Here is a 27980-nt window from a genome sequence, read left to right on the forward strand (position 1 = left end):
AAGCAAAATTGATCTTTTTAACACTTTGGAATTAAATTGGCTTTATTATTAGTAATAATAGATATGGTTGGCATACTTTGCTATTGGATATATTTGCTGGTTGGATTTTACTTTTTTAACTTAAAGAAAAATCGTTACCAGATTGTAAGGGTATCGAAGGCACTTCGTTGGTTGGAGTCCTGTCGGGACTCAGGTCTCGCGCGCCGCCAAGCGGCCCGCCAGCTGCCCCGCCGCACACACCGGCTCCTGCCTCTGCAAATAGCTTGGTTCCTTCAGTGTTACCAGCTTAAAATTCATTTAAAATTGATATAGATATAATCTATTAAACAAAGATTGGAGAACAGTTAGCATAAGTAGGTTGTTTTTGTTAGTTTCTTGTTCTTGAACTTGTACGATGTATGTCGGGAAGCGGAAGGTTCTGCTGTTACCGCATCCCGCATAAGGAGATTGTTGGTGGCGCCTTGGGGTTTTAGTGTGTATGCACAATAGCGAGTCCCACAAAACCCTCCCGTACCAAGCACTCGCACCGCGGAAGTGTATGCGCAATGCATTGCGCATGCACCCGAAGTGAAAAAAAAAAGGTTATTTTCCTCTTGTACTTACTGTATAACATTTTATCGTGTAAAATATATTGTTCAGAAACTGGGCTTGAACTGATTTTTTTATATTAAAAATTATTAGAAAAATAAAAATTGATCTTAAGGCAAGACGAGATTTGTAGTTGATTTGTATTATTAATTGCTGGAATCGTTTTAAAAAGTTAAACTTGAATTATCAATTCTTCTAGGTATAATGAGATTCTGGGATTGCATTTGTATTGTAGTAATATAAATTAAAAGAGAGTAGACTCTTTGATTTACAGAAGTTTTCCCGTCTCATTCACAAAACATGAGAACTAACGAACCATGCTAGGGGTCAATGGAACAAACATGCATCTCATGCCCAAAACATTTATTGATTTAATCTAGTCGTATTACATATAATAATCTAGAGAGAAAACTAGGCGCACTTAGGTTACCAAAACCCTCATTATTCTTTAAACATGAATCCATACCACACATATGAAATCTATTATCTAATCATGTTAGTGGCATTGTAAATGGGATCTACCATAGATTACAAGAACAAAGTAAACGAACAAGTACGACCTGCTCCTTCATCCATATAGAGGAGGTGCTTCTATGAAAGCCATTTAGTGGATACAAATTTGGTTATGTTAGTGAAATAGTTTTTAACCTAGAAATTGACTCGACTATAAATTAATTATGTTGTTTGGTTTTAGTGTTGCCAGTGTTACAAAATAACGATTGTGCAAGTGCTTTTAGTCTTAGAGTGTTGTTTGGCCTTTGTGAGGCGGAAGTGACTCACCCGGCGCGGAAGCAGAGAGCGGTGGGCGCGGCTCGCAGCGTTCGTCAGCAACGGGGCCAAACTCGCTACCCTGCGACAAGCGCCGCACCAGCGGACCATCACAATGTGAGTTAAACCTATCTACTCTATACATAATGCCAATAATGCCATTAGAGCAAAGAATCGCCTGGTTTTATAATCAATGTACAGACTTGTAATCGATTTGTTCAATGACGATTCATAAAAGCGACTCCATCAACAATAACAATTTATACCGGGCCATGCATTCTATTCACATGCTTTTAGCATTCTACGATTCGGGAGTTATATTTTAATACATATTTATCTGACCCAGACATCGGCTGTCTTGTATCGTTTGTAGTCTTTGGATCATATAAATATTTTATGACACTAAGGGCCTGTTTCAGAATGTATGGATAAAGTAGCAAATAGCTATGTAACACATAAATTATTCGAAAGATAAAAGTTCCAAATAATATACTTCGCGTTTCATGACGAATAGCGCTATCCGACAGTCGTGAAACGCAAAAATACTGTTTGTCCTACCAATAAGAAATGAATAGCTTATTTGGAACTTATCCGGACATTGTGAAACAGACCCTAATTTAAATTTCTCTACAACAAATCATCAATTGATATACGTGAATGTAACATATATAGAATATAATTTACGAAGTAAGTATATCAGTTGACAATATGTTAAGGAGCAAAAGAGAACAACGACATAACTGTACGATTAACGTAGTTTATTTATACTTTCAAAACTCAAAACACGTAAGAAAAACCCCGTATGCATTCATCAAGGTCCAGAAAATTTACCTTCACTGAAAACGCCTACATATAAATATCGTATTGAATAAAGATAATTATTTCGAGTGCCAATACGACTGTCTAGTGTAAAATTAGATAACATAAGCTACGAAACCCCCTTGGGTGCTATTAATGTTAAAACATTTTTATCTATTCATATATAAGAGAAGAGAGAGAAAAAGGTTAGATTTGTATTTTCCTCAGTTCTGAAACCTGTAAAAGTACTGACTAAGTTTCACATTACCTCTAAATAACATAGGATATATTTATTTACAAATATTTAATGTAATAATAATCCAATCGTGCGAATATAGGCCGCGTCTTTATTATCTATCAATGTGGATATAGTTACAGGGTTATTCTTACACTATATGATGCAACAATTCTTAATTAAATTTTAATTATATTCACCTGGTCATCAGAATTTGTGGGGGTAGGTTTGTTGTCTTCGCTGCCACTATCTGAAAATTCCTCTTCTAATAACGGTTCCAGACGTCTCCTGAAGACGTCTCTGTGAAGAAGATAATACAAAATTTTATAACTGTATATTGATAGTTGGTAGGTAAATTGTATTTTTATTTAGACACGGCTACTGTAAATCGGCCTATACATATGTACCTATATATACCAATGGCGCATCACCAATTTAGGGCGTCTCTCAGATCTCTGTATATGTTCCGTTTCTAATAAGCAAGTAGGTATCAACCTTCTGTGCCTGACAAACCGATTTTTTGGATCTAAGCAAATCCGGTTTTTTCGCGATAATTTTCTTCAACATATGAGCGAGTGTTTAATATATACATATATATCATAAAAATGTTAAAAAGTTATATAATACTTAATCCATAACCCTTAATCTTAATTAATCTTCATACTTATAAAATTTATAGAATAAGCACACCATTCTTAGTAATACTGAACCAATCAATACAATAGAAATATTATTAATTAAAAAAATTGTTTTGCATATGTTTAGTGTTACCTTGGCAAAAGTGGCCTTAAAGTAGTAGGACCAGTTATAGTCGGTGCCATGAGAAGCTCATCCATCATTAGCTCGGTATCATCATCGCCAGCGTATGAAGATGAAGACTTTGTTGGAGACTGAAACCATTAGTATCTATTCAACTTTGAAGGGCTCAATATTATTGTTAGCGAAGTTTTTATACGTAAAACATTTTTATTTTTCATGTACCCTTGACTAATATAAAGAACGGAAAAGATTTTTTTTTTAATTTAGGGCCTGTTTCACAATGTACGGATAAGTTCTAAATAAGCTATTTATTACTTATTTGTAGGATATAACAGTATTTTTGCGTTTCCGACTGCCAGATAGCGCTATTCGTCATGAAACGCGAAGTATCTTATTTGTAACTTTTATCTTTCGAATAATTTATATGTTACATAGCTATTTGGTACTCTATCCATACATTGTGAAACAGGCCCTTAATGTACTTAGCGGAATTAAATGATCCTTGCACCAATTTATAGTTACATTATCAGCAAGTAAGAAAAGAGCGAAAGTCATGTCAATATTTTAATATATTAGAAAATTTAATTGTTTAGCAACGGAGGATAAATTTTGATACAAAAATCTATAGATTTTACACAATTTAAGATATTTTGTACTTGAGTGTTTTTATTAGCATCAAAAGACGACGAAAAAGTGTAGGGTTTTATACAATTTCCTCTTGTATCTTTATGACAAGAGCATCGAAGTTTTAGTAGTATTCATTAAATATTTTTAATTATTCTTAACACTTTGTAGGTTAAGAAAATTGTGAATACGTTAATTCAATAAATTGCACTAATGTATAGTTACCGATAAAGTGCCGTGATCAGAATCCTGTAGGTTATCAGACAAGTCTCCTGATGATGGAGTACCCCAGGCTTCCTCACCACTGGCACCACTACCTTCACCCGTCTCCATGGTCCCATCTTCTGTACCCAGGGTCGACTTCCACTCACTTACACCAAGGCACCTAGATTAATAAATGATAAAATTCTTCAATAATTTATTCTTAGTTAAAATAATAATCGCTAAAACGCAAACGTTAAAATATTCAAAAACTAATTTATTAAAACGTTAAATATCTACTAAATAAATATTAAATCCTCTAAGTATAAGCACACCACAGTAAACTCTTGATCCTAAATTTATTGAAATGTCTAAACAATTCTAAAGCTAATAGTAATTCTATTTTTAATTACAGAAATAGCTAGTAGTAACTTAACATTAAACATCTAAATATATTAAAAAAGTGTTTTTTTAGCGAAGAATATTATGAAATCGAAATCCACTAGATTCTCCAAATTTATCTATTATAAAACTTCTACGACAACTATTTAAATCTAAAATTCCAAGCCACGTTTCAATCACGTACTCATCTTAGCGCCTCGTCTCCAATCCTCCTATTAATTAAAAAATATTATCATTAAGTATTAACGCATACACACGTCGAGATTTTTTGAGTCGAGATTTTGATAACATTAAACTAACCTCTCTAAAAACGATGGCTGTTTGTGGGCGATTGATGTGTTCGGTACATTTTCGGTATGACTAAAAATACTCATTTTCTCAACAACGAAGGAGCCGGCACGCGCCGTCCAACCCATAATACCCCCAGCAGAACTCACCACTGTAACCATTTATTAGGTTTAAATTATTACAGGTAAAAAAAAACAGGTCAATAGGATGTTTCATTAACTGTCATAATTTTGGGTAAACATAGTTTTTATTATCAAGTAATTATCGCAATGCTGCAAGAAATGTTGGCAGTGTTAAAGGTACACTACTAAAGGGACCAAACTTTTTAAATTTGTTATAATTTTTAATAATTTGTGATTAAATTGATATTTAGGAAGGAAGAAAACGTCCTCGAAAGGAGAAGAAAAGAAAGAAACAGATATTATTGACAAAGTAGCTGTTTTGATTGATTTTCGGTTTTAATAAAAAAAGGTGCATTTTAATAATAACCATGTATTTATGTAGATTATATTGAAGATATATTCCTATACCTGTATTATACGGCTTAGACGCGTCGGGTTCTTCTGCGGTCAGTCTTACATTTCCATCATCAGTCTCGTCAGAGGGTAATCGTTCCAAACTTGACATTGTGCCGTATCTACAATTGAGACAAATCTAAACATTTGCCACATTATTTATCCGGAGTCAAAGCTGAAGTCAGAGCTCATACGAATGGATGCATCGTGTTAGATGCCGGAATACTGGTGAATTACAAGCCACAAAACTTCTCAAATAAGAAAGACAAAAACATCGTTAGAAGAAAGTGCTTCAGCATAACCCTTGCTTTAGATTAAAGGTTAATCTTTCTTTACTTCTGCTGTACATAGAATATTAAATTATACATAAACTATGTCAATAATTTTTGATTTAAAATGTACAAAAATGGAATTGGTCGTACAGTTTCACTATCTGCCATGCCGATCCTCAATCCATTTTCTGTCTATGATTAAAATAAATACCTTTTCAACGATATATAAGGGAGGTCATCTGGAACATCGGGAGAATCGGGGGAATCATCTATAAGCTCATCCTGGAAAACGTGAAAATGTATAAACGCTTGTAAATTAAAGTGTAATATCTTCAGTTACAATATAAAAACGTACAGTCTTGTTTGTATTATAATCAGGCGTTGGCGGCACTACTGCGATATTAGGTATCGGTGACTCTGATTTAACAGAACCTATGCTGCTAGGCCTCGAGTTTGCGTTACTTATATTTGTTATAGAATGCTTAAATGGTTCAACTCTCATTAAGTGCGCAGCTGGGTTGATAGCTGATAAACCCATTAGCATTAAAGGTCCTAGTTCAGTATCTTCGTCCGATAGTACATCGCTTACGTTAGCGTAGCGCGTATCATTATCATCTTCAAATGTTGAGTCATCATCTAAGAAAACGGATGATGTTCTCAAACGTGTACCAACGTTTTCTCTTCTAGTAACTATATTTATACCTAACACTTTATTCAGCACAGTTTCAGCCTTTTGTCTTGTGATTTCATCTTTTTTATGAGAGGCAGGTGATGAATGTTTTGATTTTGGTAAAGTTATACTTTCAACACATTTTACTTCATTAATGTATTTTTCTTGTGCGATTACGCACTGTACTTGATTTGTTATGTTTGAATTCGAAGTTCTTAAATCATTTGAACTAGAATTGAACACCATTGAGCTGCATGTCGTATGGCTCGTGGATAGTGGGCTGTTCCTGCTACTTGAAGTGGGACTAAGGGAACGTATAGAATGATCTTTTCTTAACTCCAACTTATTTTTAGTATTACCGTCTGATATGCTTCGGGTCATATTTATCGAATCAGTTTTTAGATCGTATGATTTGGATTTCAGCATCTTTTGACTCTGTTCAATGGAATCTATAACTTTCGCTGCTGCCTTTGGGCCATCTTCAGCTTTTATCCTAATAGCACCTTTGCGTTCTAAGTGACAATGAAAATGGGATTTCCGCTTTTCACAGCTAGCACTGCATGGACTTTGTGAGCTTTTGTTAGATATTGAGTTTTGAGGTGATGCTTCCGGTTTTGGCTTTAAAGGTAATGTTTCTGTTTGTGACAATAATGGGCTGTTTGGTTTGGACAAACATTTTTTGTGGCACTGTCTACATACTGGTAATGTGTCTACTACTACAGGGCTGGTTCTTACTGTAATCTGAAAGAAAACCATAATTAAAGAATTGTTTATAATTTTCACAAAGATGAGAAGTGTAAATGATTACCTGGCTTCCAGAATTGCTGCTTTTGGATGGACTGTGTTCGTTTTCCTTCTTTTCAACGGGTGGTGTTTCTTTTACTTCTTTTGTTTCCTTCTTTTCATGATGTTCTACCAATTCAGCTACGTCCAATAAATTAAGCTCCTTTGATCGTTTTCTCAGTTCCTCTATACTCCACATCTGATAAACAGGTGTCTTGTCAATGTTTTAAATGCATTTTAAGCATTTTTATGAAACGTGAACTAAATGTTGTCTAAATCTAGGACTATTTGTTACCACAGTAAAAATTATCCGTTGAATTAAATACGTTATATTTTGTGAATTACACAAAAAATACTCATACGAGTGATACCTATTTCTATTTGTCACATTGTAATGATAATTTAAAATGAGTCATTAATATTTTAACATTAATAAATAGGAGATAGTTTTATTAAGTATATAAGGGGATAATATTTTACACTTACTTCCATATCCGGTTCCGGTGGATCCAACTCTTCAGCCTCTGGAAGCTGAGTCATCCATCTTTGAAGATGGAGTGTGGACCCTCTGCTTCTAGAACTACGTCCCTCTAGGGCACTACCACCCGTTTGAGTTTCAGCGGAACTCCGCCTTACCTATGGGAAAAACATTGACGACATGTTACTCACAAAAAAATTGATTTGGTTGATTAGTATTAAGTCTGAACGAAAAGCTTATTAATCCAATTTAGTTACACAATTTGAATATATAAAAACAACTTACCTTAGGTTAGTTTTTTGATGATTATAAAATAGGATTATAGCGTTACAAAGAAAAATGGTAGATCTCAAAGAAAGTGAGGGGACGTTGAAATAAAAAAAAATCACCACTGACAAATTCACTTTATTCACCGATTTTAAAATATGATCTAAACACAAACATCCAATTAGTTCACAAAAACCGGAAACAATTAAAATGTTTTCTCAAAATTATAAATTCTTTCCACAAATACTAGACTATTTAATTTACACACAGCCAAAAGGTCAAAAATTACTGTTACTAAGTACAAATCCCGTGTAGAAAAGTTAGGTCATATACAAAACCGCGGTAGGTTATGTGAACATTTCACGATTGCGATTGTAAGAATTTGAAAAAGGAATTTTTAACATGTAAGCTCTGATCAACTACCATTTTTCTTTGTACCGACGATGAAGATGGCATAAAACAAAATGTAAAAACGGATATCGCAAAACTAATCGCCAAATATCCACATGACCTGTACAAATTGCAAGGTTTGGGACCTATTTTAGCGCCCATCCAATTCCTAAGCTCTCGAATCCAGTACTAATGGGTACATTAGTAAATAATATTGAGGTAGATAAAATAGGCCCACTTATTAAGAATCTAAAGAAAAGCTAATCATTAAAAAAATTACAAAACTGTTGGGACATTGCCAGGATGGATTATTATCAGCTTCTACTAAAAAGTGAAATGCCATAAGAAAAGGACGGAAGACTCAAAAAGCGACAACGTTACAAAACTATAAAGAGTCGTATATTACCTACAGTTTGGTACCCTATAATTACACATTTGACACTCAATTTAATACTGTAAACAGTAAATAGCAGTAAGCTAACATTTAAATGGGGAAAGATCAGTTCTTTACATTTCTTGTAGCTCTGATTCGTTTGGGGACTTAATCTAAAAACAATACCTTCAAAACACTTCTGAGAAAATACTGGTAATATTCGAAAATATCTCTCTCAAAATTTATTACCACAACCTTAATATAAGCAATTAATAACAATCCAACAAATGTGTTACCCAATCACAAATATTTAGGTATTTATAACAATGTACAGGTGTTAAATACTATTACTTCCAAGATCATTTAGGCGACACACAAATGGAAACGGCTCCTAGAGTCAGAGATAGGTTTATCTATTGGTTAGCAAGTATGTCATTACTTAGAAATATATACAATATATGGAGATAGGATTGCTATATTTCAAATGGCAATTTTTGACAAATTTTGAAACTGATGACAGCGGCAATTTGCAATTTGATTGCCCGAAGTTACCCAGACTCTAGTAGCTAAACTGTTATTGCGGACGTAAGCCATGTTTGAAATAGGACTAAGCTAGCATGTTACCATGACTCCGGGGGAAATCGACCAACTCCGGATCAGACTCTGCGTATCAAAGTTCTAAAAATGCGGGGGGCGTAGGCCGTTCTGGTAAAGCAACACGAGGTAAAAGGGGATCATCAGGCAAAAATATCCTTTCCTCAACATCATGTTTATAAGAAGGATCAATGTCTAAATCGGCAAACGCCAGATCGGCTTCAAAAGATTCCCAAGGGCAAATAGAGTGCTCTGAATAGTCTTCAGCCCCATCTGGTGTCAATAATGCACTAGGAGATGGGGCATCATCATTTCTCTCAATACTAGAGGATGAGACAAAATGCGATGAAAAAGTTTGAGATTCTGCTGGGGAGAGATTGGCCGACGGAGTCTCTGGCGTGGGAGCGGTTTTCCAGACAGTGCTGAGAGGTCCTCTTACTGGTCTGTACTGAGGAGAATCAGATGGGCTCACATCAAAGCTGACTTTTACTTCTTTTTCAGACTTTTCCTCCACCAGCATATTAAGGTGCGAGCGATAGGAGCTAGCTGGAAGGAGAGCTAGGCTGGAATGCCTTTGTATGCTTGTAGCTGATACCTGTCGTTGCTGGGAGTCCAGCGTCGCGAGGCTGAAGGTAAGCTGAGGATCCGGAGAGTCGAGAGGTGAACCCAAAGGTGTACCAGACATCGTGTGAGCGCGGGAACTGCAAGAAAATGTTTTGTTTGAATTTTCTTGTGTTATATTGATATTTCAATGGTTTATTATTGTGGTAATTCTTTGCACATGAAGACATTTTGTGTATATACCATTTGGCTGTCATATTTAAATTTTTTTAAATTGATACTTGAATTTATCTCATTAGTGTCTAATGAAGTGTTTAAATCATTTTATTCCAAGGATTACGTAAAAAAAATCTTGGATTTTTTTAGACCTAGCCATTTGTGATGATTTTTTTGAAAGAGAACCACAGAAAATATTGGTAGGTTTTCACATAAATTCCTTTGTTAAAGCCTCATATAACTCACATTTGTCTCTGCAATAAACTCTGCCACACAGCCTTTAAGTCTATAGAAGGTGCTCGAAGCACAATAGGCCTTGACCGGCTGGGAGTACGTGGGGAACATGACACCAACGGGCTCTCACCACCTGCACGACCCAGTGAGAGACGAAATTCCGTAGCTAGAAAAGAAGAAGAAGAAGAAAGAAGTTAATTTGTTATACTTCCAAATGTAAAATATTTTTCAATAATTTAAACCCCTTTTCACAATGAAATATTGAATTTTGGGTTTTCACGATTTTTAGCTGCTTTCAAAATAAGTCAAAACTGCAATATAATTTATTTAAAAAATGTAGAAATTTTATACCTTCATATTTATTATATATATTGCAGGTGAATTACAAATAACGTGATCTAAACATAACTTCTGAATGGTTAAAGTTAAATATAATTACTTAAAAAATACCATTTCTATACATATACTACGATTAGTATTAAAATATAGGAATTGCTGAATATTCAACAAAATTCAAACTTCAAAAACGTCTAATGCTGGTTTACATGTTACATGTTACAACGTCGAGTACGTTGTAAACAATGTTTACTATATAGTACTAAATGATATACCTTTTTTCCTAACATTGAACTGGGTTTCTGAGACAGTAGCTAACGCCACTGGTTCTTCAGTTACGAACAGTACCCGATCTCTGGAGACGGTGGCAAACAGGAGTAGATCGCTGAAGAGCAAGGCCCAATAAGGCCTTACAGTCCTGCCTTCTACCCTTGAGAGTTCACCTCCAAAAATCCACTGTCTACCTCCAGTGCTGAGTACAAAGGGCTAAAAGGGTCATAAAAATACGTTAAAAGCATTTAAAAAACATGGCGTAAAAAGATACAAATCTTGTCAAAATTTTTATCTTTTGCCGAATTCTACGTTACGTACCTTACATCTAGTGAACACAAGTCTACTTTCAAGATCAGCTACTGACAGAAGAGGTTTTCCATCGCCAGCTAAGCCCATCAAACCGGATCCAGCTGTGACATCTTGATAGCCCGTCTATACAAGAAATGTAAAATATTATCATACAATACTGAACATACACCCTTACCAATATTATAATGTCGAAAAAAAAGTTCTCGATAGTGTTAGAGACGGCATTCAGTAAGCACAACGTCTTAAAGAACGGGGATTCTAAGCAACAGTCCGCTTCTAAGTTCTAGCCCTTGCAAACAATCTTGCCATTTGCCAAACAATTGGATTGCTCAACACTCCTCGCAACACTTTAGGTAGGTGGTTGGCCATGTATATAACTTATTATCATAGTGTGAAGTAGTAGTATATTCTAAGACAATTAATGCCTCGTTATAAATCACAATTTAGCCTGTTGTATCGCATGCTAAAAAAATAATCGAAAGCCGACGTTGGCACCAATCATAGAAAATTGTAAAAAATAGCTATGTAGTTATTGTTAGTTACTCTAGTTTTATTGAAACACATACATATACAAATTACCTGTAATTGCTCAACGATAACTTGAAGCTGCTGTTTCTCCAGCTGATCATAAGGTCCTGTGCCGTTGGCAACAGCGGCTGATCGCATCAGCCGTAATAATTCCCGGAACTGTTCTAACGGTTTATGCACTAATGACGTAATATCCGGCCGTCTTCTGGGTATGGGCGGACTGGTACAAAATCTTGAGAAAGCGCCGCTAGGGTCTTTTGATTTTTTCACCTGAAACAAAAGTAATCTAAGCCACCATAGCTTGGCAAAGGCGTGTTGTGCCGTCTCACCACGCGGGGATTAGTGGTTGGCGTCATACTATCCCCTACAAGATTGCGAGTGTTAAATGCGCATATAGAAAGATTGCCTATTGGTGCACAGCCGGGGATCGAACCTAAGGCCTCAGGAATGAATGTCGCAAACTAGGCCCGCACTGCTCAACTTTTAAAACAAAGCTTTATGTCTAATGTATTTCATGAAAGTATTGTTTTCTTTTTGCTGGATTTTTTGTCGGAATCTATTACAACAATGAAATAAGATTAATGGAAAGCGCATTGAAAACCACGACAAAACCTCACCAGCACACAGTCAGCCCTTTTCAATCCCAAACAATATTTCTTATAGAGGCTAAGAAACGCAGACGTTTTTTGTAAATATACAGCGACTACAGTAGATGTTTGGATTTCACCATCATCCTGCACCACTTGCTCTAGGATTTCTTCTGATAATCTAAAAATCTGAAACAAATACAAACAATTTGCTAGATATGTTTGCAAATCAGGTTGAAAAACCTACAAAAAAGGTATAATTCAACATGTTTTTTAGTATGTAGGTCTCTAGTATGTAGATTTCAATACCACAACTGTGAGCAAGTTCTTTGCAATCACGTTTATGATACGTTTCTTTGTTCTATGTTAAGGGAACACAAAGTCTACTTTGACTTTGTCTTTTTTGGTAATATCGTATACATTTGCAATACTTTTTTTCAGCTCGGAATCGAGTATATATTTTTTTTATTTATCAGCCTTACTCAGTAAATTCAATACTAATTTCAATCTTTGGGACAGTCTTAAATGAATAAGTGGACAAACCGTTGGTTTTGTGGACTTACATCAATCGGAATTGGATGCCTTGAAGTTAAACGATAAATCTATACAAAAATCATACTCGTGGTATTCTTACATATAAATGTTAAAACCAGCTCTGGTTAAACCACTTACCTCTTCAATATTTTGAAACAGCAACTGATGATCGCTTGGAGCAATCAAATCAGATCTTTCCGCTAGAGGTGTCACAAATCTGACTAAGCCAAATTGTAGACATGTTGTATAATGCTGCTCCCGTGAAATCACGGCGAGTAAGGATCTCTTTCGTCCATCTGTGGTGAGACTGGGCGTCTGAAATGAAATTGAATACTGACCTGTTTTGGGTTGCGTCACTGACTTATTATAATTGGTATTTTCAGTCTGGTGATAGTTAGCGCAAATCAATTATTTAGTTATCCAGACAGTTGGTACCATGGACTAGAAAGCTTTTGTCGTTATACGTATAGGTTAGTGTTGCAAGCAAAGCCATGAGGATCTATCTTTATTTTTTTATAATTATTGAAGTGAAACCTCTTTATCGGCGTTGGAAAAAAATTACCGACACATTTTCCCGTTACGCGTCATCTTTGTCTTGTCACTACCACGTATTCTTGATTCGGAGATTTCAAGCCATTAATAACAAAAATATATAATAACAAACTTCAAAATTCTATTACAATTAATGAAATTCTAATTCTTTAAAAATTAGTTAATAAATTTACAAAAAAATAAATATTTCAGAATGTATATTAAGTTTTTTTATTTAATTTAGAAATTGTTTAATTAAACTTTATTTAACCAATTTCTGTCAAGTTGTGTAAAACTTATATTAACTTACTTCTTACTATATATCCAAATCATTTTTCCAAAAATAAGGTCACTTAAAAGAAGTTTCACTTCTTACATGTACGATGTACGATTTATTTTCAAATACGACACAATAGAAACTGGGCTTTGAATTTCTGTTTAATCATCGCTTGTCAATCCAATAAGTTTATGATCATCCACCTGTGCCTGACACACGCCATCGACTGTTTGGATCTAAGGAAAGCCAGTTTCCTTCACCGTTGAACGAATTAAATTCGCACATAGAATGTTAGTCAATTAGCGCACAGCCTGGGATTGAACCTACGACCTGATTTGTATTGATTGGTAGTGTCTAAAGTGTGGGCTACACTACACAATTTACGTTGTGTAGTTGGAACTATGTCATTCTGTATTGTTCGACACTTCCACTGCTTTCCTATCTGCGGCTATATCATCTGACAAGCGTTCTTTGGTCTAACGATGAAAAGAAAATGAAAATGAAAATTTAAAATGAAAATGAAAAATGAAAATCAAAAAATGAAAATGAAAAATATTTTATTTCTTCAAAAACGGTACAAAAAACATTCCATGGTTGCGACCCTCAATTAAGTGTAAGAACACCTGTGTTAGGAGGCCACGCTCTTCCATAGCAAAAAGATTTTCGTACCATAGGTATATTTATAAGCAAACTACAAGAATGTAGTTGTGATTTCTGTGATTCATGAAATGAAAGTAATGTGTGGTGTGTGTGTGTGTGTATTTGTGTGTGTGTGTGTGTGTGTAGGTAACAGTGCGGTGCGTGCAGCTTTATCCAGGGTACATTAAAAGATTTTCAGTTTCAGCATAATCTAATGACTTCAACCATTCAGTCACCCTATGTTTAACTTCATGTTTATTTAGCATGTAGATATTAAGCCTTTCATTTATTATTTTATACAGATGTTCTGTGTGTATTTTATATTGACGCCCAGCAAAACTGCTCGAAAAACTGGTCAACATGACAACTGCATTTTTTCTTCTTTTCAAAAGATGGGCGGGATCAGGAATAATGGATCTATGTTTTCTGAGTGTTGCATGAAGAACATATATAGGTAGTTTTCTAATCGACAACAGGTCACAATCTTTATACAATTTCTCAGTGGACGATTGAGGACCATTTCTCTTTATACATTCACATTTTACTAAACGTTCTGCTAACTGTCCTTTTCTTATTATGTATTCCATTATACTTAATTAAAGTCAATTGGCACGTCGTTTCACAGAAAGTAGATTTTATTTGAACATCCTACAACTGACTAAATAAAGTTAGTATTGTCTTTTATTAACATAACTTTTACACATTTAAAGAAAAACACTTTTTAACGGATTATAGTTATGTATTATTGTATTTGAACTTATAATTATTTGTACATAATTTTAAATTTAAACCGACGTTTCGCGTGCTTTACAGCGTGCGTGGTCACGGTGACTGAAGACAAAGGTGTTAAATGTCAAAAAGTATTACAGCTGCAGAAAATGTTGTGTTATCTGTATTTATTTCCCCGGAGTTGGTATCGACTAAAAGATGTAGGGTTTTTGCAGAAATTGCTCACGGTGTCCTCCATTTTCACGGATTGTTTATTTTGAGATTTTAATTTGGATATTATTGGATCCCAGGTGTTTGATAATTTTAGGCCGTCCTCTCTATTGAAATTGGCGTGTTTTATGATTTCAATGGCTTCGCGTACCAATCTTGGGTAGAATCTTTTTTCTTTCACAAGTAATTTCGGTTGGTCAAAGCGTATGTAGTGATTAGGCCTATCTAAGTTAAGTTAAGTTTTTCAGTTTAACAAAAATTTAAAGGTGTCTCTAATCTAAACGCATCTAAAAATATAAGGAGGCAAACGTTCCTACTGGATTTGAAGGATTATGCTTTAGTTTTAATAAACAGTTGTAGGTCGTATCTACCACGGAAGACCACGCCGGGACCAAACTACAGTTTGCTTCTTCTTCTTACAGTGCCATCTCATGATCAGTGGCTAGTTCAATTTTGGATACTGCGCTTCTAAACAATGACTTGGTGCTTTGGCATCCGTCCATAAAAAAATGGCGAAATAAAAAGTGAACAAAAAATAAAACAAAACATATAAAAGCAATAAATTTATTTGCACTTAACCATAAGAAACGTAAATTAGAAAAAAACGAAATAAAATTAACAGGAACAAAATTTTCCCTATTACAAAATAAAATCGAGTATTCTCCAAACGAATTACAAAATTAAAAAGATACTTAAAAAAACACACATGTCCTAAGAATGAAAAATAACAAAATATATTTTAACAAAAACAAATTCTTAAACGTAACGATTCCCCATTTAATAAATTAATGTTAACGTTAAAACGTTAGCAATATTTAACTAATCTAAATAAATAACTGTACAAGTTAAAACTTATAATGAGCGAGTTAAATTAATGGAATGTACTGTAAACTATAACTATGAATACATATAGTGCTTAAAACTTCAGTAAAAGCTTGTCATAGATCAAAACTTTCACTTTGAAATTTTTTAGTTGGTATACAGATAGGAAAATGATTTAATGATTTTCTAGATCATGCTGACGTTAATAGTACTATTTAAATCATTTTTCTATCAGTTCTCCTTCAGGTTTAAAGTACCGATATAATTTTTTCATGAGTTATTATCGAGACAAAATCTCATAAAATATTGGTGCTCTATTATGTTAAGTTACTGTTAGCTGTCAACTCTCAAAATTCTTAATTTTAAAGGAATTTTAAAGATTGGACTTCACAATAGAAACACAGAATACCTTCATTATTTTGATAATGAGGGTAGATCGAAATATAAAACTGCTTATATGAACAGTTGTTAAAGATTAATCGGTGAATTTGGAATAACTAGGTCTATTCTAGCACCAATTTTTGCTAAATTTTAAATTCATTTACCGAAAATATAACCAAAAGTGACTAGTTAGGAATAATAGTAGTTATCTTGTGGAATCGGCTTTAATTAGAGTAATTTTATTGTATGTAAAAATGACATATTTGTTTCATTATTTTATTAAAACTTATATTATTTAAATTTATGACGAAATATAATTTAAGCTATTTTTAGTCCAAAAAGTACGAAAATTTGGCGGGTAGTTTGAAAAATGTTTTCATATTTCTAACTACCCGCCAATTTGATAGCCACCTATTGTATAGAATATTATTTGAAGTCGCGCGTTCTCTATTTAAAAGCCGATACCAAGATGATTCCAAAAATAAATTCGTCTAAACGATGATGCCATTACCGACCTCTTTGGAAAAGGTGACTTGCGGAAGATGCAGTTTGCGCCTATCAAGGGACTGGCTGGTTGATGAGCATGCAGTTGGCGGTCTTGCAGCCGCTGGCGACGTTAGGGCAGCTCTTGGAGACCTGGGGGGAGGTGGGGTGGACTCGGCAGCGGACGGTATGGTCACTTGAGCAAGGCGTGGTCGCACTCCTACGCCATTTTGTGGAACGCGTCTGAAGGTTTCTATGTTAAGTGTTTGGCCTGCTGATCTGTGGATAAATTTTAAAATTAGTTTATTATTTTATTTATTTATTTTATTATTGTTATTTATATAGATGATATGTGGAACATTGTTTAATGATTGCAGCTCCTTATTAACGTTGTGTAAAACAAAAAAACTTGCCAACTAAAAGAGTGGCGGCGAGTTTAATGCCAGTTCTTCTCTTCCGTTTTACGCCCTTGATTTGAGAACTGGCAGTAAATGTATATTAAGCATTTCATGTATATTTTTGACGTTCATAAGTGTACATTGTGTTACCTATAACCATGATTTTGAATTTGAATATAAAATAAAAAATTAAAAGAATTATTCTTTATATAATATTATTATATCTCGTAAACCGAGAGCTTTCTAAAGTTAGCTTAAACGAGATTTTCTGTACTTACTTAACTAGATTCCGTACTTCCTCTTCTGACGCCGTCACAACATTTTTGTTACCAACAAATACGATGTAATCCCCTGCTCTGAGACCCGCTCGTTCCGCTGATCCTCCAGCCGCGACCCTCTCGATTTTTGGAGGTCTCGTCCAGACCACGGTGAAACCAAAACCACCCGCTGAACCACGAGAGAGTCTGTGAAGAGATATTTTAAAATGAATATAAGAAATATTAAGTTACCTAGAGTCCTTTGTAATCTATCATGTAATTTCTCAGTTTGTTCGCAAATTTAAAGTCTTCTCATATTAAAGTATTATATAAAAATATTGTTCTTTTTTTTTAAAATGTGTGGTTTCGTATTTTCTTTTTTTTTAAACTGCAGAAACTTTGCCATTCTAAAATTTCGACAGAAGTATTATACAACTATTGTTCATCAAGTCTATTCTCTTATGAGGTAACACAAAAATGAAGTTAAATTCATTAGAGCAGTAGCCTAGTGACTTCACTTGCGATTGTCATCCGAGGTCGTAAGTTCGATCCAATCGAAAACATCATATGGTAACCTTACAGCCTTAGACCCAAAAAAGTCGACGGCGCGTGTCAGGCACTGGATGCTGATCATCTACTTGCCTATTAGATTCACAAATTACTAAACAGATATAGAAATCTGAGGCCCAGGCCTAAAAAGTAGGTTAGGTTGTAGCGCAATTTTTTTGGTTAATTCTCATATAAACTTCGTTATTAATTGTATCTTACTTTCTAGTCGTGGTAAATGGCGTCCTTCCATTTCTCTGTGCTCGTCTGGGTGCCGCTGGGTCTTCAGGAGGGTCCAGCTCCAGGTATCGTAGGAACAGGTGCTCATCAGCCTCTCTTTGTAACGCGGCTGCAACCTGTGCCTGACTTGCGGATGGGCCGTTGGCAACACCTGCAATTATTAAATCTACATTAGTATATAATTAAATATATAGTTAATGTATTTAGGTGGTTCTATTAAAACAAGTTAGTAGTTTGTGTTGTTAAATCATCGTTATTAAACTAAAAGCGTTGGTAATGTTTATTTATAGAACTGTCTTGTACTTACATTGCACGGTTGGAAATTTATTTTTTGCGGGAATAGTGTATGAAATAAATTTGAAGTCAAGTTAGTATCTGATAAAAAATCTTTACAACGGGAGTGGTTAGGGCGTTGACAATGAATATTCGTTGTCCATTAACCTACCTTTATCAGTATTCTCTTTAGCGTCATTTGTGCTTGCCTCTGTATTGTCCGTAGCCATTTTGCGGCGGTCCTCAGTCACGCGACATGCGTCATGCGCCTGACCTCGACCCGACGACTGTAGGAAGTACGTGCCAGATATGTCACTTTTAGTAACATCTTTTAATGGGAACGAGACACATCCTAGAAACTCGCTCCTCCTGTAACAAGGAAAATCCATACTTTAAATGAAAATTTAAAATTCGAACATCGTTTTGAAAATAGAATTGGACAGGCAACACTTTAAATATGGAACATTTAAATTTTGGTTTGCCTTTACAAATCAGATTCATTGCGAATTATTCGTCTTTAAACATTCTTTAGAGTTTAGGTCTGCTTCCCCCTGGGAACTACGTCCACGCCCCATGGGGGGGGGGTGGGGGGTCAATTTGGCGCCTATTCGAAAATATATTTTTTTTAAATAATTATTTATTATTAAAGGTTCTTAAGTAAACAATTTATTTTAGATTTTAAAAATTATTTATGTTACTTATAGGGGCATAAGAATTTTAGAAAGCGCAAGGCATATAAAACGCTGGGAAACACAAGACTAAACGAGAATAGAACAGATTCACGAATGAAGGTTCGATTCAAAATTTGTTTGTTCAGTTTGACAGTCTTTGACGTCAAAAGCCCAACCCACAGTCTAAAACATATATTACATTGATAGTCACATATATGTCAATGATACTTTTCTCTGGTCTTCGTGTTGTGCTCTTAACATACTGCTAGGAAATATTATATTAAACTTTCAGTTGTTTGGGTTGCTTTTCCATTATTATGTCATATTTAATATATATCTCGGAATGTTGAGATAGGCACTAAGTTATTCTATTCCAGAACAGACTTTGACAATTATACCATGAAATATTCTTTATGGCTCCTAAAAATATGTAATAAAACGGTATCACGATGACAATGTGTTAGTCTGACAGGGTTGAAACACGACATATTTCATTTATGTCAGATTTTAAATTATGACATTTATGAGAATGTGATTAATGGGTTTGTGATCCCAAGTATCTGCGGAAGAAGAGTCATGTTAGTCTGACAGCGTTGAAACACGACATATTTCATTTATGTCAGATTTTAAATTATGACATTTATGAGAATGTGATTAATGGGTATTTGATCCCAAGTTATGTGCGTAAGCAGCGTAATGGGGTTTCAGGTCATAAGTGGTACCTTTTTTGTTGTTAGCAACACTGGCCCGTCATGAGAGTAATCATCTTTACACTTTAATTTGAAAAATAGTATGAAATTTTTGGGAATAATAAAATAACAGTTTTCAGCATTTCAGCCATGTCTGTTCTCTTTTCTTTTGGCAGCTTCTTGTGCCTGTCACAGATTGTTGCTACCACGTAATGTTGAATACTAGTCAAACGCTTGATGCGATCTCCTTAGAATCCGAACGTAACTCTTATGAATTAATTACACAAGTCTTTGACCCTTGCATGTCTAGCCAGCACTTGCATGCATCAATAGTTCAACAGGCAAGGGTAAATTTTCTTTGACCTTGCCTGGTTAATACGATAATTTCCAAGTAGGTCGTTTCAGCAATATATTAGAAAGTTTTGCAATATGCTTGAATCTTGTATGTTTTAAGTCTCTGAGGCTTTGAAACTTTCATGGTCATGTAAGTTATATACATGCTTTATGAATAAGATCAATACGAAAACTGACTTTAAAATAACAAAAGACAACCGCAATTTGATGACATTTATTTGGTTATTCAAATTCATATCCCATATTAACATCAATAACATTATATACCAAATTTAATAATCCAAATTCTAGGCGTCTATTTCCGCCAATACCTCTCATATTGGCTATTTCAGCACTTTAACAAAGCTTAGCTTGTTATAGTCTATATTACATTCAGTTAAGCAAACTTTAAGGTAATGCATATATTATAAAGTTATTAAATTGTTTGTTCAAAGCCGCTTTAAAAATCAAAATGCGCATTTATTTAACGAAACATTTTGATGACGATAACGTCGTTGATAGAGAAACCCCGCTCCAACAAACAGCCATGGTGGTATTCAGACTTAAAACACATATATCAATGGCGACACAGCTTTTGAGGTCTCGGCATCAGATTCCGTGATCATTTTAGGTCTACTTTGGGTCTAATGCCGGTTCGTGGGTGCACACGTACGGTACTTGAACCTACGCCAGGGAAGAGAGTCGCACGTTGACGCCACTAGGCCAACAATACTCCAGATTTAAAATCCTTAAATTTTTCGAAATACTTTGCTCAGTTAATACATCTAGTAAACAACACAAACTTGGTATAGGTACATCTTTCCAACATTCAAAACATTCTTATATAAACATTGATCACAACACATCTATAGGTCGGAGCCTAGGGTATCACATAAGCTTCTAAGCATGCAAGGGCTGCCTCAAGGCCTTTCTTCCACGTGGTGCATCCATGCCAACTAGAGTGACTGGGGACAGCAAGAGAGCACTTACTGACTGTGATGTCACTCTTCTACAATCTCCTTTTTATCGTTAATCTCAACTGGTAGGCTGTTCTTTCTATCTCTAGTTTCGGGAGGATCCCATTCGGGCAAGCTATTCTTTCGGGATAAGAAGTTTTTATGGGCATGCTGATGGGAACAATGCTGTCTCGGTTCCTCTTCGCGTCGTGGATGACTCAGTCCGGCAACGGTTTGTGAGATAAATGACATGGTTATATGAACTGAAATTTGTGTTTAATAAATGTTAATCAGTGGAAATGTAGGTCGTTCATACTGAAATGTATATAAAAGGAAATATATCATAAAGTAATGAGTGGCTTTCTGTAATTTAATAAGGAAAATGAACTTATGAGTTATTTAAAAGTAATTACACTACGAACAAATAGCTGTCGACACGCGATCATAAGAAATTGCCTTTTATTGACGAGGGTTTTCCTTGTGGAAATTGTATACAATTTTCAAGATCTTTGTTAGGTTTTATTTGTTTTTGTAACTCGATACTTTAATGTTTTCCTATTGTTTGAAACTTGTGGTACTTTATAAAGGAGCTTTTTCCCGGTTAATTTATATAACAACCACCATAATTACATTCTATAACTATGAATAAAACGAGTTGTTGGAATTTGGAGTTTGAATACTGGTAGAAAATTAATATCATGTTGCTCACATTCAATATGTAAAAATTCCGAAATATTATCACAAAAAAATTTAGACATGGAAATTTCGTGGAAAAGTAAAAAAGGATTAATAACTTGGAATTTCAAAATCCAATCGTCCAATCTTATACTGATTATGAAAGAAAAGCAATAATAAAATTTTAAGTTTATTTGAACTTCTTAACTTAGTAATTTATTTATTGGTATGTACGAAATATATTTAATACACTAATAAGTTTTCATATATGATATATAACTGGTACAACCTAAACTCTTCAGTTTAAAATACAAGTATGACACAATACTGCTGCCTATTCTGAAAAATGGTTTCATTAATCGTGTCATTTGTCAAAGAATTTTAGGATGAATTATATGGCTGTCTGCCATGAATCTTTTACACTTAAAAGAGAATACACTTGAAGCTACGTATTATACACACTAAATTTAATGCTTGAAATAAAACGGTGTCTTCAAAGATATCAAAACGCCATAAATGGCATATTGTATTGTAATGATTTCGTATATTCTCTTTGTGTTTTCGACCTACATTTGTATAATTTGTTAAATGAATTCAAAAGCATTTTCAATTTGACTTCTCTATGAAAAATCTTTCAAAATCTCTTCATTTATAACACTGCAGAACAGAAAGGCTGTGAGCGCAATCATTTGTGTAAACAAAAGAGCATCTTCACAAAGCCCTCACATTCAAGATCATGACGTCACAGGACGTCCCACTTCCCACACTCGAGAACTGGGCCACTGCTAATGGAACCGGGGGCAGAAGTCGCGAGTTTTCACGCGAACTATTTTCATCCTCAGTGTAACTGCCGTGGTATTTTCACTCGGCATATTACTAAATATATATTGAATATGTCAATTGTCATTGTCATTGTTATATTATTATAATTACGAAAATTGTAATATTTTGGCTTCATACGAGTATTGTATATCAGAAAAGGCAAAAGTTCACTTATACTATAAAGGGGAAAGTGTATTTTTGTAATGAACACTTATTTAAAGTTCATAACATATAAAGTTCTTGTAAAAACTAGTGTAAAGACAAATATAAAATATGCCGCAGTCACCTTCAGCGAAGGTTAGCCCTTTGACTTTTAATTATAACTTGCGGTTCTAAATGTTAACTGTACTGCGCTTCAATTACATAAGCGACGGACAGACACTTTTATAAATTGACGTTTACAGCTAAAAATGTATGTTAAATATTATACTACTACTATACTTACAGCTAACATAAGTTCTTTGTATTGATGTTCCCACTAATCGAACCTTATTTTAATATCTTCTAAAACAAATTTTTGTCCAAAGCAAACGCATATAATGCACCGTATGTGATAAGGTTGTATTTGTATATTTATATTTTAACAAATATTAAAAAATCGCCGGAAACTAAACGCCGGAAACCGCCACCACTCAGTGGATATATGTTATATTTAAACTTAAGTGTAATTTTATTTTAACATGCGAATTAAATAACGTCATTCAATGAGAAATATAAATATTCTTATAAATGTTATATTTACTAAGGTGAAAAGCTCAGTATATATGTACTGCATTACTCTAATTAAGGGCGTTAAGACATTAATGACTGCGGTTTGACCTTATTTAAACCACTCTGCTGTGACAATATTTATTTAATATTAGGGTTGGGAACTCGAATGAATTTACAAACTCATTAATTCACTGTTTATCCAGGAAAATTATTTCTTTTTGCTTTATAGATAATTAGATATATAAGCTGAATATTAATATTTGACACTAGTGAAAAGTCATAATTCAGTGTCGTCAGTCACCTAATGGTGCTATCAGCCGACTCCAGTGGCTTCCCCATCGAAATAATGTCTTTGTTTTGTCAGCGTTAGCCCATGTTTAACTAACGCTTTATGGGCAGTAAAACCACTGTATCGTAAAAAGGGGCTTGACAATGTCACGGAGGGCTGGAAATTTAAGTAAAGACCAATGAAATGGAATGTTTAGGTAATTTACTAACCATTTTTTCCTTAAAAATTAAACTCACAATTATTTCGTATGATATTTTTTTTTATAGAACAAACGGGCAGGAGGCTCACCTGATGTTAAGTGATACCGCCGCCCATGGACACTCAATGCCAGAGGGCTCGCGAGTACGTTGCCGGCCTTTTAAGAATTGGTACGCTCTTTTCTTAAAGGACCCTAAGTCGAATCGGTTCGGAAATACTTCAGACGGCAGCTGGTTCCACAAAGTGGTGGTGCGCGGCAAAAACTTCCTTGGAAAGCGCGCAGTTGTGGAACGGTGGACGTCGAGGTGATACCGGTGGAATCGACGTCCGATGATGAAACTCAGCTGCAGGAATTAATCCAAAAAACTCCTCTGAACACTCTCCATGGTAAATGCGGTAGAAGATGCAGAGAGACCCCACGTCTCTACGCAACGGCAAAGGATCAAGCCGAAGGATTATGATGATATGATTGAGAATTTAAAAATAGTGCTATGTATGCGTCAGTAACACCTTAATTTTGAGCTTGGCGAAATCTTCTAAAACACGAATTTGACGCATTTGTCAGCGCTCATAGTCTGATTAAATATAATATTTCCATAAATTTCTATAACTGTGCTACGACGTAGCACGTACTTTGTAACTATGTGTGTGCAATGTTAGCATTTAAGTTACGCAGATAAAATCATACTGATAAACAATCAAACAAATTTGGTTACAATATATTGGTATTTCAAATCCTACATTGTCGGTTTCAAAATATTGACTAAGAATAAATAATCGAATTCCCTAAGATTGTATTTACTCCAAATGTTACACGTTAAAATTATTTGTAGTAGCGATATTTATTTTATCTCTTAATGTTTCAATAGAAGGTTTTAGTACCTAACGAATTATATTCCAGTTTCTTTTAGATATATCTTTCTCTTGTATATTTAATTTAATAACATATTTATTGTGGAGTATATATATATACTCTATATAGTATAATTATATAGTATAATTCAAAGTCATATCTGTGCAATCAGTTCTAAGTAATAAGTTCTATCTAATTAATAAGTTCTATGTAATCAGTTCTAACTAAGTAATAAGTTTTATCTACGTCATAAGTTCTATCTATGTCATAAGTTTAATGTTGTTAATGTTTTATATTTAAGTTATTTAACTGTGGTTTTCTTTCAGAAGAACTTGTAATTATAGAAATCTAATGTATATCTGTATATTTATACATTCGAGTGGTAATTAGTCCATTGAATCGCGAGTTTTAACTTCTTAAGCCACTGACTGCGTTAATTGGTACTTATGTTAATGAGGCAATTGCAAAAATTTTAATAATGAGACGGAGGGAGAAGACATTAATCATTATGAACCTTTTGTTTGTTATGTCTACTTAAGACTACGATTCTTGAGGTCGTGCATTTAAATCCTACCAATGGTAAGCTCATTTTAAATTTTTGCAGGAGGGTCATCTAATATTAAGTGAAACCACTGCCCATTGACACTCACATTGCCAGAAGGCTCAAGTGCGTTGCCGGCTTTTTCGGAATTGGTGCTCTCTTTTCTTACAGTACATTAAATCCAATTTGTTCAGAAATACTTTAGTGTGTAGCTGGTTTCATATAGTGGTAAAATCTTATAAACTAACAATGGAGGCATAGAAAGCTACTAGGATCCATGGCGTGTACTGGCCATTTCGTTGTTTGTATAATGTATATAATACAAATACAATAATTGACCTGTATTGTAGTTTTATACTAGGAGGATCAATCAAGTCGGACTTTAACGAAATAATTCTTTTGTTTGTTCCGGGGAATTATTATATTCTTATATTTAATAAATGATTGTCTCTAAATAATTTTTTTTTTCTACATCTACAAAACAATTAGTATACATAATAAGTAAAGTATAGATATATTTTGTATCTCTAAACGTTATATTGTGGTATACAGATATTAAAAATGAATATTTTTTTAATTGGTGCGTATACAACTAAAAGAAAGACAGAGATGAAAACCGGACCCGGGTTTTATTAAAAAAGCTTTATTAAAGGTAATATTCAAATATGTAGATGTTATATGTGATTGCATGGCACACATCTGCTTTTTCTTTATGTAGTAGGGGGCAAATGGCCAATATAAACTCCATACTTGCTATTTCAAAAGAGTAAGTATCTAGTTTCATGACCATTCTTCTCCATACGAAACTACCTTTTGGAAGGGGTAGATTTTTTATTTTTTTTAACTTGTATTGACTACTAATTGAAGTAAATAATTTGACTTTAAGTAAGACCTCATTTGATTATATGACTATGAATAAGCGATTGAAGCGAAAATTCATAAGAATTTATGTCATAAGCGTGTACAAATTTAGGCAAGCCGAATAATTGGGAACCGCCATTGGAACAAATATTACAGTTATAAATATTTTTTTAAACAGACTATATTTTATAATTTAGGAGTACTAACATCAATGATGAATAATGGATTAACAAGTATCATAGTTATTAACCATGTGTTTTATACAATAAAATCATCATTCAGATTCCACCAAATAAGAAAGTTCAAATATTTATTTAAAGCATGGAACGTTCCATTTTCGAACGCAAAAAGCTCAATTCATAGACAACACAAAATACTTACAGATTCAAGAAATAAATCCTTTACACAAACACACACTACACAACACTTAGGTTCTTAGGATTTTAGCGTGCGGGCGTAGTTACAGTGAATATTCTACGACTGGCCGGGTAACGCTTCGAAATCGATAGCAGTGCGCATAACGCTGCGCGTAACCCTATATCTACTGTATGAACAGGGCTACTGTTGGTTTCATACGAAATTAAAGACAATACTGTATTCATAATTAAACAGCCAATAGGTATGTAACGTGCTGAAGTATGAAGGCTTTCAATAACTAAAACACTTAGAATAAAAATAAATCAGTGGCGCTACAACCTCTTTCGGTCTTGGCCTCAGATTTCTGAATCTGTTTCATGATCATTTTAATATCTAATAGACAAGAAGGTGATCAGCCTCCAGTGTCTGACATACGTCGTCGACTTTTTGGGTCTAAGAGATTTTTGAGTTTTCCTTCACCGTTCGAGCAAATGTTTAATGCGAAAATAGAAATAAACTCCATTGGTGCAAAGCCGGGGATTGAACCTACGAACTCAGGTATGACAGTCGCACGCTGAAGCCATTAGGCCAACATTACTCAAAAAGACACGTAAGCTGATTGAAATTATCTTTTCCTCAAAAGTGTGTGTCATATATGTTTAAATATATAATATTATGAAGTAGTAAATGTGTTTCTTTCAGATTTTTTGTTTATTATTAAGTAATATTTTGTACAAACTGGAAGCCCTAATGAAGGTTTTCATCCCCTCATTAACATCCTATTTCATTTTATTTCTTTTATCAAATTCACTTTAATTAGACAGTTAACGACGTTCTTATGAATTTTATATCATTTTTAGATGAGACTTCTATATGTCAAGGAGAATGTGTGGTTCCATTTGGATTTCGGGGTAATTCAAAAAGGTTTTAATATGAACAAAAAGTTTTTGAATTAGAACTGAAAATCATTGTTGCTAGTGGATGATTATCAACTTTACAAAAAGAATGTCTTTCATTGCATTTTGTAGATATATATCTGAATTCGTACCTGTATTTCTTGTCTCTATGCCATACAGAGATGTGGAGCATTTGGTGGTCGTAGACGGCAGATGGCAGGGATAGCGTCAAGTGTCTCTGGAATTCCGGTTCTCTTTTTCCATAAAGCACAGAAGTGCGCTGGAAAATCGATCGCTGCGACTGATTTTCTGCTACACCACTGATAACAACCTATAGATAGATATACAGATAATTAGTGAAACATGATCATCTGCTAGTAATATAGTGTCTTGTAGATTGACAAGAATATTTTCGTAAATACTTTTTTTGACTTGATTGAACAATAATTCTTAATTCAATAAAAATAACAAGTGTTTCTTTTGTGGTCGTGAACAAATATATTAGTAATATGTATAAATACATGTAACGCGATATATGTAATAGTTGTTATATAATGTTTAGTACCCGCAAAAGGTATCTCTTATCTAAGTCTAATTAGCGTAATTAAACGCTAATTGCTTATTCAGAGAATTCACAAACTCAGCAATTTAATGTCTAATGTAACAACGAATTCAGAAATCATATTGAAGTTTTGACTTTATCACGATTAAGTGTTATATCGAATCTGAGTATCAATTGTTTTTTGGTCTATTTTGTTT

General features: G+C 34.2%; 1 protein-coding gene across 5 annotated transcripts in view; it reads right to left on the reverse strand.

Moving 5' to 3' along the window:
* LOC111000695 overlaps positions 1–27980 on the reverse strand; it is a 50030-nt gene that overhangs the window by 6098 nt on the left and 15952 nt on the right. Inside the window, exons 4-26 of one of the 5 annotated variants that reach the window (XM_045634054.1) lie at positions 27374–27552; positions 18542–18738; positions 18079–18247; positions 17332–17517; positions 16688–16934; positions 12722–12898; positions 12080–12238; positions 11514–11732; positions 10944–11057; positions 10628–10838; positions 10029–10182; positions 9601–9706; positions 7390–7539; positions 6929–7102; positions 5806–6861; positions 5662–5732; positions 5194–5300; positions 4676–4814; positions 3998–4157; positions 3161–3267; positions 2590–2689; positions 1369–1438; positions 139–252 (exon numbers count right to left, since the gene is read on the reverse strand). In XM_045634054.1, the coding sequence (XP_045490010.1) occupies positions 139–252; positions 1369–1438; positions 2590–2689; positions 3161–3267; positions 3998–4157; positions 4676–4814; positions 5194–5300; positions 5662–5732; positions 5806–6861; positions 6929–7102; positions 7390–7539; positions 9601–9706; positions 10029–10182; positions 10628–10838; positions 10944–11057; positions 11514–11732; positions 12080–12238; positions 12722–12898; positions 16688–16934; positions 17332–17517; positions 18079–18247; positions 18542–18738; positions 27374–27552 (4366 nt within the window). Of the gene's footprint in view, positions 1–138; positions 253–1368; positions 1439–2589; positions 2690–3160; positions 3280–3997; positions 4158–4675; positions 4815–5193; positions 5301–5661; positions 5733–5805; positions 6862–6928; positions 7103–7389; positions 7540–9600; positions 9707–10024; positions 10183–10627; positions 10839–10943; positions 11058–11513; positions 11733–12079; positions 12239–12721; positions 12899–16687; positions 16935–17331; positions 17518–18078; positions 18248–18541; positions 18739–26349; positions 26440–27373; positions 27553–27980 lie in introns of those variants that run through there. The other 4 variants (XM_045634043.1, XM_022270245.2, XM_045634064.1 and 1 more) reach the window with 4 other exon arrangements.

This window comes from Pieris rapae, chromosome 2, assembly GCF_905147795.1.
Source record: "Pieris rapae chromosome 2, ilPieRapa1.1, whole genome shotgun sequence".
Classification (NCBI taxonomy): domain Eukaryota; kingdom Metazoa; phylum Arthropoda; class Insecta; order Lepidoptera; family Pieridae; genus Pieris; species Pieris rapae.